Below are 15,711 nucleotides of genomic sequence, written 5' to 3' on the forward strand. Positions count from 1 at the left end.
ACTCCTCTATCTGTTCCAAAACGTCCCTATCATTAGAAACAACACGGTATTTGACAAATGGAAAAAAGACATAGGAAAATTCGTCTGGAACGGCAAAAAAGCAAGGATCAAACACAAAATCATGATCGACAAGAAGGAAAGAGGAGGCTTTGGTCTACCTAACCTAAAAACATACTTTGAGGCGTGCGCACTAGACTGGCTAAGAGAATGGGCTTTGTTAAAAAACGAAAAAATTTTAGAGTTAGAAGGATTCAATCTTAGAGTTGGTTGGCACGCGTACCTTTGGTACGATAAAATAAGAACAGAAAAGAACTTTGGCAACCATTTCATCAGGTCGGCGCTTATAAAAGTCTGGAACAGGTACAAAAGGCATTTTCACACCAGGACCCCACTCTGGGTCTCACCAATAGAGGCCACCCAGAGAAGACTTCTCGGCTGGAATAAGTGGCCTACTTACCGAGACCTCCTCAAATACAACAAAAATGATAACACCTGGAACTTGAAATCGCAAAAAGAACTAGAAGGGAGCATTGAAAACATCACATGGCTACAACACCACCAGCTAAACGAAGGATATAAACAAGACCTGAAGATAGGCTTTGAAGTTAAGGAAACAATGTGGGACAAAATCCTGAAATCGGAGAAGAAAACAATAACAAAAATTCACAATTTACTATTAGAATGGGAAACCGAGACTGAGGGTGTGAAAGATTGTATGGTAACATGGGCCAAAAACTTCGGCAGAGAAATTAAGTTCCAGGAATGGCAAAACATCTGGCGAAAAAAAATAAAATACACCTATTCTACCTCATTAAAAGAAAACTGGTTGAAATGCTTTCACAGGTGGCATCTAACACCGCAAAAGTTGAGCTTAATGTACCGAGGTTATAAAAACAACTGCTGGAAGTGTAAAACCAATGTGGGAACCTATTTCCACCTATGGTGGACTTGTCCTGTGGCTAGGAAATTTTGGAAAGAAATAAGAACAGAGTCTCAAAAAATCCTAAAAAAAGATATCCCTCTCAAGCCAGAGATCTTTCTACTAGGTCTAACAGAGAAAGACATAAAATTAGAGCAGAACGACGACAAAATCTTCACCTACATTACAACGGCGGCAAGGCTCACATATGCTAAAAAATGGAAAGAAGAGGGGAGACCTAATGTAGAGCAATGGCTGGAGAAACTCAGAGACATCAAGGATATGGATAAACTGACGTTTCTATTGAAGAAAGGGTCAGGAAACCCACCACCCAAAACGAGCTGGGACATGGTAGAAGAATATGAAACGAAAAGAGAGGAAAAAGGATCTGATATAGATTTATAAAAGAAATTTAAGGATGGAAAAAATAAAAGAGATTTATATAATCAACATATAGGATCAACCAGACTGGAACCCTCACCCTCCGTCGAAAGGGAGAATCGAGGGATCCCACGAGCAACAGATAACCACATTAAATAGGACATAGAATGGAAGTCACATGCTTTTAAAGTGTAAATGTTTTTGTTTTTTTTGTTGGTTTGTTTGTTTTTTTTGTTCTTTTTTTGGGGGGGGGGGGATGTTTGTATGTACTGTCCGATGGTTAAATGTTCGTATCGAAATGTAGGTCTTATCTGTTTTTTTTTTAAAGGTAAAAACTCAATAAAGATGAATTTTAAAAAAAAAAAAGTTTCTCATGTTGGACAAGTTTGCTCTAGAGATGCATCATTGCTGGGGTTCACAGTGCTCTCTGTCTGCAGGATAAACTACAGCTCCCACCATGGTGGTGGGTCAGTTCCCTCAAATCCCTCCAATAGGTTCAGTTGGTCATGGGGGTTCTGTGTGTCAAGTTAGGTCCAGGGCCATCGTTGGTGGGGTCCAGAGTGCTCTTTGATTGCAGGTGAACTAGAAATCCCAATACCTACAACGACTATAAATCAAGGTGAATTCTCCCCAAACCTCTCCATAAGTTTTCTTAGTTCATGGGGGTTCTGTGTGCCAAATGTGGTCCAGGTCCATTGTCAGTGGGGGTCACAATGCTCTGACTTGGTGCGGGGTGAACTACAACTTCCATCATGTGGAGTCAATCCCCCAAACTCCTCCAGCATGTTTAGTTGCTGATTAGTTCTGCTCTTTTTGTTGTGTAAACAGAGTAGAAAAGAGTAATAAAGGGTTAAGGGAGAGGCAGTGGGTGAGATCATGGAAATTCCACACCAATGGAGAGTGTAAGAAACACTGGGATGTCTGTGGTGGAGGAAACACAGTAAAATCTAGGAGGAAATTGTCCCCGAATGAAAGCATTCCTTGGGTGCTGGGCAGTATGGTGTTTGAGGAGGACATTGGCAGAAGTTGGGTTTCATGTTCATGGTGCCCACTATAACCTGAAACGTCATTGGAGGGAGGGCTTTTGGTGGCTCCTCGGCACTGTTTGTAGAAGTGGGAGCCTGACTGTGGAAGTGGGCACCCCAGCCACATACACACAAACATATTTTCACTTTTATTATATACTAGCTTGGGGACCCGGTGATGCCTGGGTTATTTGAGAAAGGCATTGTTTGTTTTGTGAAGTTTGGTAGTATCAGTTTGGTAATGTGTAACACGATGTATTAGAAAAAAAACAGTCTTTCCTTGTTTTTTAATGAATGCTCCCATTAGAAAATGCATAAGGATGTGGGTGAACTACAATTCTCAGTATTGTGGGTCAATCCTTTCCAAACCCTGCCATTATTCAAAGGTGGACATGTTGGGTCTGTGTGCCAAATTTGGTCCAGATCTGACATCAGCTGGATTCAGTGATATCTAGATAAGGGTGAACTACAACTCCCAGATTCCCAGGGCAATCACCCTCAAACCCTGCCACAATGCACAGTTGGTCATGTTGGTGCTGTGTGCCAAGTTTGGTCCAGATCCATTGTTGTCTGGGTTCAGTGCTCTCTGAATAAGAGTGAACTACAACTCCCTGATTCCCAGGGCAGTCACCCACAAACCCCTCAGTCTGCTCAGTTGCTGCTGATCAATTCCTCTCTGTTTGCTGTGTGCCACAGGAAAAGTCTAGGAGATGGTTAAGGGAGAGGCAGTGGGTGGGGTCATGCAAATTTGGAGAGAGAAAGGAACCCTGGGATATCCATTTTGGTGTAAAAAAAAACAGAACATCAAGGATGAAATGGTCCCAAATGAAAGCATTCTTTGGATGGTTTGTGTCTGGGGAGAACATTGGCAGGGGTTGGGAGGGGGTACGTGTTCACAGCGCTCACTATAACCTGTAATATCAGTTGAGGGAGTTCCTTTGGAGGCTTCTCAGCACTTGGAACTATATCCTGTTGTGAAAGTCAGATGTCTATGTAGGTGGACACTTCTGCCACATACACATGTACACATTTAATACTTTTATTATGTGTATTAGCTGTCCCCTGCCACATGTTGCTGTGGTTGAGTCTGGTGATCTTGAAAATGAAATAAAGTTTGTAATATAAGGAATTTTTTATGCTTGTGGATAAACAGTACTTGTTGTTTCTTTGTCAGTGTTGATGTAGAGATTGTCTGGTTTAGCTACTCTAGAACTTAGAACATATTTTCCTTTTTTAAGGGTCCCTTTCAAATGCAATATATCTCTCTGTGTGGGATTATATCTGTGGCTCTTTGTCAGGAGGGCTTTGTTTACATTTTCTTGTCCTGGTGAAGGGAGTTGGACTGGGTGGCCTTAAGTATTTTCTGTTGGTCATGGGGTTCTGTGTGAGAAGTTTGCCCCAGTTCTCTTGTTGGTGGGATTCAGAATGCTCTTTGATTGTAGGTGAACTATAAATCCCAGTAACTATCACTCCCAAATGTCAAGGTCTATTTCCCCCAAACTCCATCTATGTTCATATTTGGGCATATGGAGTATTCTTACCAAGTTTGGTCTATATCCATCATTGTTTGAGCCCACAGTGCTCTCTGGATGTAGGTGAACTACAACTCCCAAACTCAAGGTCAATGCTCATCAAACCCTTCTGGTGTTTTCCGTTGGTCGTGGGAGTCCTGTATGCCATGTCTCGTTCAATTCCATCATTGGTGGAGTTCAGAATGCTCTTTGATTGTAGGTGAACTATAAATCCCAGCAACCTCAACTCCCAAATGACAAAATCAATTTTTTGAGTGATGGTCACTCGTTGGCCTAATAGGTGTCTTGTGTCCAAATTTGGTGTCAATTCGTCCAGTAGTTTTTGAGTTCTGTTTATCCCACAAACTAACATTATATTTTTATTTATTTATTTATTTATTTATTTTTGTCGTGTCAGGAGCGACCTGAGAAACTGCAAGTCGCTTCTGATGTGAGAGAATTGGCCGTCTGCAAGAACGTTGCCCAGGTGACGCCTGGATGATTTGATGTTTTATCATCCTTGTGGGAGGCTGGAGCTGATAGCGGGAGCTCATCCGCCTCTCCCTGGATTCAAACCTGCGACCTGTCTGTCTTCAGTCCTGCCGGCACAGGGGTTTAACCCACTGCGTCACCGGGGGCTCCTACATTTTTATTATTTACTATTTATATAGATAGATATAGATATAGGTTTCTAGGCCACAACGTTAGCAGCTGAATAGCCTGGCCTGTAATGCTTGCTTGCCTTGACTACCATGACCTCTTATACCGCTACCATGGAGGCACCCTTGTGCTCATGTGTACACAAACAGAAGGAAGCTGTGTACACAGGAGTATGGTCTTGGCACAGCTGGCTCTTTACCTGAAGCTGTCGTTTTTGGAAGAGTCAGAAAACCACCCACCGCTTTTGGAAGCGCGCTTTTTGCCAACAGCGGGCCGGCGGTAAAAATAAATGAATGCTTGATAAAATAATCCAAGCGGCAGTTTAACAAGCGTAAACTTGAATGCGGCGGCAATAACACAGAACTATTGTTTAAGCGCAAGCCTCGGTTTGATGAGGTGCTTATTTCAGCTACAAAGCAGGCAAACACATGCATAATGAACTGCCGGATGAATTATTAATGTCTTGCTTATTTAGCCTCATCTGTCTCGAAGATAATGTATCCTAAGTATAATGAGTGATTGGTTTTGTACATAATTACAGTAGCAGCAGTATCTAGGAAATGCGCTCGCTCTCGCTCTCTTTGGCAAAAGGAGATTTCTAAAAATACGGAAACCATCACTCGCGCTCGGTCACCGCTCCGTTTTATCAAAATCAAAGCAAGCAGCCTGGTGAATGTGTAATAAATTTGCAGGGACAGCGGCATTATTAACATCATAATTTCACATAAAGTGTTTTTACTTAATCATTCATTACAGATCATGGGCTGGAAAAAGATTTGTCTCCGGTTTTATTTCCTTTTTGGGCTCTTTCAAAGAGAACTCCGACGAACTGGCGGGAGATCTTTTTTTTGTCGTCGCCAAGGAAGATTTGAAAGAAGGGTAAGAATTGGGTGGGGAGGGAAGAGATTCCGGGCCAGGAGTGACAAATTTACGTTAATCCTGACAGAATTTTAATTAAAAAGTTGCGACTTGATTACTTTTCATTTCTAAAACACGTCCTCCTGGGACTAATCATATCTGATTTACTCCTCTCGCCCTCAAAGTGGTGGCTTGACAAGAACAAGGGATCAGCAGCTCATTAACCTCCAAATTGCAGCACTCTGACACTTCTTTGAAACGTCAGGAGAAATGCTTCTAGAACATGGCCCTATAGCCCGAAAAAACCTACAAGAACCTAGTGATTCGAGCCATGAAAGCCTTCGACAATACTTCTTTGGGTTCTTGTGGGTTTTTTCGGGCTATAGAGCCATGTTCTAGAGGCATTTCTCCTGACGTTTCGCCTGCATCTATGGCAAGCATCCTCAGAGGTTGTGAGGTCTCACAACCTCTGAGGATGCTTGCCATAGATGCAGGCGAAACGTCAGGAGAAATGCCTCTAGAACATGGCTCTATAGCCCGAAAAAACCCACAAGAACCTAGTGATTCCAGCCATGAAAGCCTTCGACAATACAATACTTCTTTGAATGGCGTTGGGACACCGAAGAGGAGGAGGAGGAGGAGAGGACCATGCACTCAAACAGGAGATGACTTTCCAGCAAAGCCAAGAGGTTGTTTAAGAGATCCCTGAATTCATTCCAAGCAAGGTAGCCTTCTAACCTTGAGGGTTAGGTAAAGGTAAAGGTAAAGTTTTTCCCCTGACATTAAGTCGAGTCGAGTCCGACTCTGGGGTGCTCATCTCCATTTCAAAGCCGAAGAGCCAGTGTTGTCCGTAGACACCTCCAAGGTCACGTGGTCAGCATGACTGCATAGAGCGCCATTACTTTACTTACTTACTTACTTAAGTGATCCCTTTGAAGACAGTTTGGAAACTTCAGTTAGTTCAACGGGCGGCGGCATGATTACTAACTGGGGCAGCATGCAGGGAGCATACCACCCCCCTGCTATGCCAGCTCCACTGGCTGCCGGTCCATCTCCGAGCCCAATTCAAAGTCCTGGTTTTGAATTATAAAGCTCTATATGGTTCAGGCTCAGCTTACTCGTCCAAACGCATCTGCCCTACATCCCACCTCGCAATTTAAGATCATCTGGAGAGGCCCTGCTCTCATTCCCGTCAACAGCGCAAATGCGGCTGGCGGGACGAGGAGCAGGGCCTTCTCGGCTGTGGCCCCCCACCTATGGAACACATTCCCAAAGGAGGTAAGATCTGCTCCCTCGCTCCTGACCTTTAGAAAATAAATAAAATCATGGTTCTGGAACCAGGCCTTTGGAAATAGATGTATGCAGCTTTTAGTGGGACAAGGACTGGAACGGCGACCCGATTGATGAGATTTTTTATGGCTTAAATAACTGTTTTGATATTTGATGATGTACTGTTTTTAATATGATTTATGTTTAAAGTATGGTGTTAATATTGTAGTTGTAAGGCATTGAATTTTTGCCATTATCTATGTGTAAACCGCTTTGAGTCCCCGTAGGGGTGAGAAAAGCGGTATATAAATGCTGTAAATAAATAAATAATAATAAATAATAAATTCCTCATAATCTGAGGATGATGGTCCTCCAAGTGTAGTATCCTGGCAGTGGGACCGTAGGTGACTGTGGAGCCCTATACCTGACCTGCATGTTATCCTGCAGCGAGGGCATCGGTTTTCAGGTGGAAGTGGTCCTGGTCGGGGTTGGCTTGACGCACCTTCCTCTTGGCACGTTTCTCTCTTTCGCCCTCTATTCATGCCTCTTCAAATTCTGCAGCACTGCTGGTCACAACTGACCTCCAACTGGGCCGCTCAAGGGCCAGGGCTTCCCAGTTCTCAGTGTCTATGCCAGAGTTTTTAAGGGTGGCTTTGAGCCCATCTTTAAATCTTTTTTCCTGTCCTTCAACATTCCATTTTCTGTTCTTGAGTCCTTCAGAAGGATGGTGAAGACCTGGCTGTGGGACCAAGCCTTTGGGGCAGTGCAATGAGGCAAAATAGTGTCCTGAGATGGTTTTTAAGCAACTTTTAATGTGGATATAAGTGATTTTAACATTTGTATATATTTATGGTTTTATGTCCCGGCATTGAATGTTTGCTGTATATATGTTGTGCTCCGCCCTGAGTCCCTGGCAGGGTGAGAAGGGTGGAATATAAATATTTAAAATAAATAAATAAATATGCAGGTACATGGAAATTTCTAGGTATCTATATGTATATAGCAAAGACCTGCAAACATATGAGGGGAAAACTTCCAAGGGAACCAAAATGCACACATAAAGTTAATACATTTAGATACACACACACACACACAACCCTCCCTCCCAGGAAATTAGATGGGTTTGAAAGAGAGACAAACAAACAAGGAGGACACAAAATATATCTCCCTCCTTCCCTCCCTTTTGACTGGAAGTAATAAATACTGATTCAAACATACAGGTGGCCTACGCTAAAGGACCAAGGTAGGCCACAAGATAGATTTGTCTCCAAATATGTCTAATCTTATAAATGTGGGATGATGTTATGCTAGAGTTGTGACAAACACCTATTCTAAAAGGAGGAGCATGGCTAGAAAATAATTCCAAAAACACCGGTTATGAGTAGAATATTTTCAAGGCTAGATCAAGAAAACACTGGATACTTGTAGCGACCAATTCCACCCATGAAAAAAGCACCCAGATGGTTTTCTATGTGGATTTCACTTAAAGGAAGAGCTCAAGAGCAGAGCTTTGGAGCCATATTGGCAATGCCTAGATGCATTTCGATTAAATTGATGAATAAGTCGAAAGAGATGATCACCCATCCACAGCACTCTGGTTCCTGTGGTAAATGGCTTCCTTTTCAGATGCTGCCCAGTGGAATCGTTTCTATTTCAAATCTCCTGTTTCCTTGCTACAACAGGTCTCTACAATTTGAAGTTAAGGGAACATCTGAGCCAGTTCAATGTGGAGAAAGGCAGCCAATACAATTCCACCTCCTGTCGCTATCTTTCTATTAAGATGGGACTGTGGCTCAGCTGGCTGGGAGTCAGCTGCATTAAGATCACTACAGACCGAAAGGTCATGAGTTCGAAGCCAGTCCGGGTCGGAGTGAGCTTCCAACCAATTTGTGTAGCTTGCTGTCGACCTTTAATAATAAATAATAATAAAACTTTATTTCTACCCTGCTACCATTTCCCCAAGGGACTCGGTGCGGCTTACATGAGGCCAAGCCCACAGCACATCAATAAACAAAGGTAATAACAAATAATTAATACAAACAATTAAAATAAAATAAAATAAATAAAACTCAAAAACAAAAAATACACAATAAGCAATAGCTTTGGATCCCGAAAGACAGTTGCATCTCTCAAGTAGGAAATTTAGGTACCACTTATGCAGGGAGGCTAATTTAACTAATTTACGAGGCCATAAAAATCTCCAGCAAGCATGTAAAGAATGAGGAAGTACTTCATCAGTGTCACAAATGGACGATGAAGCAACAGCTCCCCTGGTGGCCAGAATACCCTCATGAAAAAGCTGGAATGTTAAATAGCCTCTGAGTGTCTGCCTATATATGCTGTGTGTCTATGGCATTGAATGTTTGCCATGTATATGTACATTGTAATCCACCCTGAGTTCCCTGCGGGGTTAGAAGGGCGGAATATAAATACTGTAAATAATAAATAAATAAATGGGGCCATTTCTATCATTATCTGGAGAGGCCATTGCTTACCGCTTCGGGTGGTTCTCTCTGGACATGCCGGCTTTTTGGTTTCTTTGGAACGAGTCGCACTTGGAAGCGGCTTAAATTGCAATCCAGCGTCCCATTCGTGACATAACGCAAGAGCTGAGTTGAAGCCAGGTTGTCACTGTAATGGAGATCGAGGTCTATGGCCCATACCTGTGATATCACACACAAAACAGGTATTTTCATGGCAAAACTCATCTTCAGAACTATCCAAAGAGATGGAAAGAAACCACATCAGGCTTTGCCTCCATCGTTTAACTGTTTCTCAACTTAGAAGAGGAGCTTCTAAGTTGAGAAACAAATTAGTACTTTGAACTGAGCATAATCACACTTTTATTCTGGTGCAGCAACTACAAGTTAGTAAGTAACAAACTCTTCCAAAGTTGCAGGAAATATTTAGTCTGTTAGTAACCAATTTCTTTGATAATGTATTACTATCATGATAACACTATGTAATAAAATTTCAAAAAAAAAAGTCTGTTCCTGGTTTGAAAGTGTTATTTCATAGAATCCTAGAATCCTAGAGCTGGAAGATACCTCGTGGGTCATCCAGTCCAACCTCCTGCCAAGAAGCAGGAAAACTGCATTCAAAGCAGGGTGAGCTCCCATCTGTCAGCTTCAGTTTCTCATGTGGGGACATGAAAGAAGCCTCCCACATGACAGTAAAATCTTCAGGCATCCCCTGCGCAAAATCCTAGTTTTCTCTCACCAGAAGTTCTCTCTCACCCGACAGATGACCATCCAGCCTCTGTTTCAAAGCCTCCAAAGGAGCCTCCATCACAACCCAGGACACAGAGAGAGTTCCACTGCTGAACAGCTCTTTCTCACAGTGAGGAAGTTATTCCTAATGTTCAGGTGGAATCGCCTTTCCTGTAGTTTGAAGTCATTGTTCCATTGTATCCTAGTCTCCAGGGCAGCAGAAAACATGTTCCCTCCGACTTTCCTCCCTATGACTTCCCCTTACATCTTGACCCATGGCCCTCATCATGTCTTCTCTCAGTTTTCTCTTCTGCAGGCTAAACATGCCCAGCTCTTTAAGCAGCTCCTCATAGGACTTGTTCTCCAAACACAATTAAAATTTCCTGTTTAATTGTGCAGTCCTTATTCTGAAAGTAGTTGTTTTACTTCAGAAACTTTATTTTTGTGCTGCCACAAACTAGGTTGAATTGGTTAAGACTTGATGAGATATTCCTCGAAAAACTATAGCAAAATATGCTGCAAGATGTCCAACCTACAAAAACAAAGTTTGTGCAGTTTAATAAACTTTCCCCATGTTTTTATGATAGAAATTATTATTATTACTACTACTACTACTATTATTATTATTATTATTATTATTATTATTATTATTATTATTTGCTGTATTTGTATACCGCCTTCCTCAGCCCGTAGGCAACTCAAAGCAGTTAAGCAGGCAAAATTCAATGCTTATAATGTCATAAATACAATTAAAAACATAACATATAATAAAAATAAAACAAATCAATAAAATATAAATTCATAGTGTCTCCTTGTTAAAAACGTTGTCTGGCCTCATTGTCTAGTCATTCAATTTTCCTATGTCAGTTACTCTGCATTTGCAAACACTTGTTCAAAAAACCACGTCTTGACTTTTTTCTGGAATGTTAAAAGGGAGGTGGCCAATCTAATATCTATAAAGAGGGCGTTCCACAGCTGAGGGGCCACCACCAAGAAGGCCCTGTCTCTCGTTCCGCCAAACGTACTTGTGACGATGGTGGTAACAAGAGCAGGGCCTCCCTGGAAGATTTTAAGGTCCTAGATGGTTCATAAGGGGAGATGCGTTTGGACATGTAAGTTGGGTCAATTAGGAAATTACATCTATAAAATTGTGTTATCTAGTGTAATTTAATTGCTCAAAAGTTATTTGGTTGAGATTAGTTCTCAGAAGATAAAGTGAAGGACCACTGGTGGAAACAAGAGTACTTAATCTGTATTGTTTGCATTTGGTTGAGCAGTCAGATTCAAGTTTGTTGTTGTTTTTTTAATGTCAGGAGTGACTTGTGAAACTGCAAGTAACTTCTGGTGTGAGAGAACTGGCTTTCTGTAAGGATGTTGTCCAGGGGACACATGGATGTTTTACCATCCTGTGGGAGGTTTCACTCATATCCCCGCATGAGAAGCTGAAGCTGACAGACGGGAGCTCACCCTGTTCCTCATATTTGATCCACTGACCTTTCGGTCAGCAGTTCTGCTGGCACAAGGGTTTAACCCATTGTGCCACCGGGTTCATAATAATGTATAGACATTTTTCTGACTAATGTGCTTTGGCCCCTTGAGATTCTGCTGGAAATAGCTGTTCAGGACCTTGGACAGCTCCCAATGTCTTCAGCAGAGGTCAACCACCATAAAACCTGGACAACCTAAAATTGGGCATTGATACTAATGGAACTCAAGAGATTAGTATGTAGAGCAGTGGTTCCCAACCTGTGGGTCCCCGGATGTTTTGGACTTCAACTCTCAGACATCCTAACAGGTGGTAAAGTGGCTGGGATTTCTGGGAGTTGTAGGCCAAAACACCTGAGGATCCACAGGTTGAGAAACACTGCTCTACATATTCATCTCTTGAGTTCCAAACATGGATTTTTCTCGCACCAAACACGGATTTTTTAAAATCATGTCAGAAGCAAGTTGAAAACATACTGCAAGTCGCTTCTGGTGTGAGATAATGGGCTATCTACAAAAACGTTGCCAAGGGGATGCCTAGATGTGTTACCATCCTACTGGGAGGCTTCTGTAATGTCCCCACCAGCTAGAGCTGACAAATGAGAACTCACCCAGTCTCACAGATTCAAACCGGCAAACTTCAGGTCAGCAGTCCAGCTGGCACAAGGGATTAACCCAGTGGTTCTCAACCTGTGGGTCCCCAGATGTTTTGGCCTTCAACTCCCAGAAATCCTAACAGCTGGTAAACTGGCTGGGATTTCTGGGAGTTGTGGGCCAAAACACCTGGGGACCCACAGGTTGAGAGCCACTGATCTTGAGTTTTGTTCTTGATATGTATACATTGAATGAAGGTCATTGTGTAGTTTGCAATGCAGTCTAAATGGAAGAAAAGAATGGGGCCTGGGGAGCTTGCAAAAGAGGTCTTCAAAGGCCCTCCACTGACCTGCCTTTACCCACCTCCTGTATTCCTGAACCCCGAGAACACATGCATTCCCCCGAACGAGCCATCCGCACGCCCGCCTGATCTGTGAACATCCGTTCCTTAAAACAAATCTTGCAGGGAGTGACTTGAGAGCAAGCCACTGAATGGTAAATGGCATCATTATAAGGCTATTAAGAGGTCAGGCAGTCAAGGCCCCTCGCTAAACTGGAGCTAATTTCTGAATCATATTCACAAAATAATGCCCTTTTTACAACAGCAAATAAATCACGCCAGTAACAGTTGTTAATAACAAACTGCCAAGTATCTGTTGTGCGGTTAAATATCCTATTTGTCAACTTAAATATTTCCTCCACTGCATGGAGGGAAATGCAAATTGGATGCTGATGGCCAGCTTGCTTTGGTACAAAGAGGAGCCAATTACGACCCCTGTGCTTCCTTCTTCGTCCGCCTGGAAACAGACTATGTGGAAAGGCACCAGCCAAGCCCAGGCCACCCCAGAAGATCATGTGCATTCGGTTTATCCTAATGGAGATATCCCAGCAAATGGGGAGCCATTCGCTGGGATGTCTCTATCTAATCAAATGAGAAGTGTCATGGGTTGGTCCAATCCATCTTGCTTCCTGTAATGGTCAATTGAAAGCCTTCTAGATGGGACAGGCCATTGTGTTCTCATTGGTTGTGGCCAAAGCCAAGGAAAAGGCAAAATAAGTGTGGAGGAACCATAGAAATGGGGTCCGTTTGACCTTCCTTGTTCCATCGGCTTATATTTGGGAACACTCTGCCTCTCACTTTGGAGTCAAAGTAGAAGTTCCAGGCTTTAAACCTACAACTATTTGAATAGTTGTAGTTGGAGGGAGAGCCAAAGTTTGCCAAGGCCTGCTCTAGAGATAAAAGCAAATAAGAATCATAATAATGGTATGGAACATCTCTCCTTGTTTTAAAAGGTCATACCTTACTTATAAAACATTGTACGAGGGTTGAATGAAAAGTAATGCCTCCACCTTTGTAACTCCTCAACAGATGGCAGTACTGGTATGTGGGAAGTACTGGCTTGTTCAATAGACTCTCCTCTACAGTTCCATTTTAGTTCCATTTTAGCATTGAACGGTTGTGTTGTTCAAGTGCGAAGTATGGAGCCCTGCGCTGACAGTTGGTCAATGCGACTTAAGCAACGTGCAGTCACTGAATTCTTGACAGCAGAAGGTGTCACCGCAACATCTCTCAACTTACTTGCCCAACGATGCACAGTACTCACATCAACACAATCACTATAAACAACTTGCATTTTCTGATGAATCTCCTTTGGGGTGACATCTTCTGCTGTCAAGAATTCAATGACTGCACGTTGCTTAAGTCACATTGACCGTCCGTCTGCACAAGGTTCCATACTTTGCACTTTAACAACACAACTGTTCAATGCTAAGGCTTCCCACCAAAATGGAACTGTAGAGGAGAGTCTACTGAACACGCCAGTACCTGCCACATACCAGTACTGCCATCTGTTGAGTTATGAAAGTGGAGGCATTACTTTTCATTAAACCCTCGTACTTTGGGAGGCCTAATATCTCTAAAGGCACATTCAACTAACCTTTTTTTTGATCGCACAACAACTACATGAGCCAAGCAGATATAGGCCAGGATCTTGGTACAAAGATACTGTTGGGAAAATAGCACTATGTAACACATTTTTTGTTCCTGGGTTATAAATGTCATTTCCTAATTGGTTCTATCATTAAAAAATGGAGAAAATGTTTATAAAACTGCAAAAACTTTGTTTCTGTGAGAGGGACATCCTGCTATAGCACATTATCGACTCCCAACCCATTCAACTTAGTTTGTGGCAGCTACAAAAACAAAGTTTCTGGAGTAAAACAACTCATTTCAAAGTAAGGACTGCACAATTAAACAGGAAATAACACTTTCAAACCAGGAACAGAAAATGTTGAAATGTTGTTATATAGTGTAGTTGTGTTTTCTCAGGAGGATAAGTTAGTGGTGCATGCAAGGAAACAGTTAATATGTGTGTGCCAACTGTAAAATAAGATGCATGAAGCTGATTGGTTGGGTAATGCCCGGGGAGCAGGCTGAGCCTGGGACTTTTGGATACTGTTACATTTTTGTTCCGGCTTGAGTTATGCAGGTGCAGAGAGAGAGAGAGAGAGAGAGAGAGAGACCGTTTGAAGAGAGAAGCAGAGACAGACAGAGTTTGGAGTGTACTCTCACTTCATGAGCTGCTGAAGGAGTTTATCCATATGGACAGAGAAAGACAATTTTAAATCTCTCATAAAAGGACATTATGTAAGTTGATGAAACTGATCACATTGTACATACGTTGTTCTGAACTACGAAGAGTAAATTACTTGTCCATCTGCATGGCACATTTTCTTTCTCCGGCAAAGCAGTGTGTGGGTTGATCAAACATGAACTACACATGGTTTATATTATATCACGCCACATAAGTGTGGTCTCTGGAATAGCCAATTGTTTTACACGTCTCTCTGACACTCATTTCTGATGTTTGGGTGGTTGTTCGATGCCTGAGCTCAGCATCACAGCTCCTGTTGTGCACAACTGTGAGATCCAGAGGAATGATGCAAGCATAAATGCTAAAAGAGCATAGGATCTTGGCCATCACCAATGCAGTTCCTTTGCAGAGGGGACTCTAAAGAAAGGTCACATCCTCTGCTGGCATGGCTGAACCACCCATAGGAACAAAAGCACTTCTGCCTCCATTGTGGGGAACAGCCACAGCAGGTGAGTGACAACCTTAGCCCTGAGCGGCTGACTCTTCACCTCCAAGGAGCAGCTGGGCTCCCATTATGTATGGCAGCCTTTACAGGAGGAGTGGGTTTGGGAAAGACTCTGTTCTCATCCTTGAAGCCTGTCTCTTCCAGCCGCAATCTTGAGCTTAGAAACCCGAGCACTTAAGCTTAATGCCTGGCCTACAGGTAAGGATCTCCCTTTTGTGACCTTGCTTTGAGAGCACAGAAAGGTAGAAGGAAATGGGAAGGGTATCCTATTAGACTTGTGGGGTTTTTTTGTGTCAAGAGTTACTTGAGAAACTGCAAGTTGCTTCTGGTGTGAGAGAATTGGCTGTCTGCAAGGACGTTGCCCAGGGGACACCCGGATAGTTTGATGTTTTACCATCCTTGTGGGAGACTTCTCTCATGTCTCTGCATGGGGAGCTGGAGCTAACAGAGGGAGCTCTTCTCTCCCTGGATTCGAACCTGCGACCTGTCGGTCTTCAGTCCTGCCGGCACAAGGGTTTAACCCACTGCGCCATCAGGGGCTCCTTAGCCTTGTGGTTAATGCTTTCCTATGGGGAGTGTTTTGCTACAACCTGATTTTGAGCCTGGAATACCAAAATATCCATATTTACTCGAGTCTAATGCACCATTGAATCTAAGAGCACATCAAGTTTCAAAACCCTGAAAGCAAAAAAAGTATTTGC

At 42.7% G+C, this 15,711-nt stretch overlaps 1 protein-coding gene across 1 annotated transcript in view; it reads right to left on the reverse strand.

The window, feature by feature from the left end:
• The window catches only part of IQCH (IQ motif containing H), a 136,366-nt gene that overhangs the window by 7,756 nt on the left and 112,899 nt on the right, over positions 1–15,711 (reverse strand). The window contains exon 17 of the mRNA XM_060755374.2: positions 9,119–9,286. Coding sequence (XP_060611357.2) covers positions 9,119–9,286 — 168 coding nt within the window. The remainder of the gene's footprint in view (positions 1–9,118; positions 9,287–15,711) is intronic.

The sequence above is a fragment of the Anolis sagrei genome, chromosome 9 (genome assembly GCF_037176765.1).
Source record: "Anolis sagrei isolate rAnoSag1 chromosome 9, rAnoSag1.mat, whole genome shotgun sequence".
NCBI lineage: Eukaryota > Metazoa > Chordata > Lepidosauria > Squamata > Dactyloidae > Anolis > Anolis sagrei.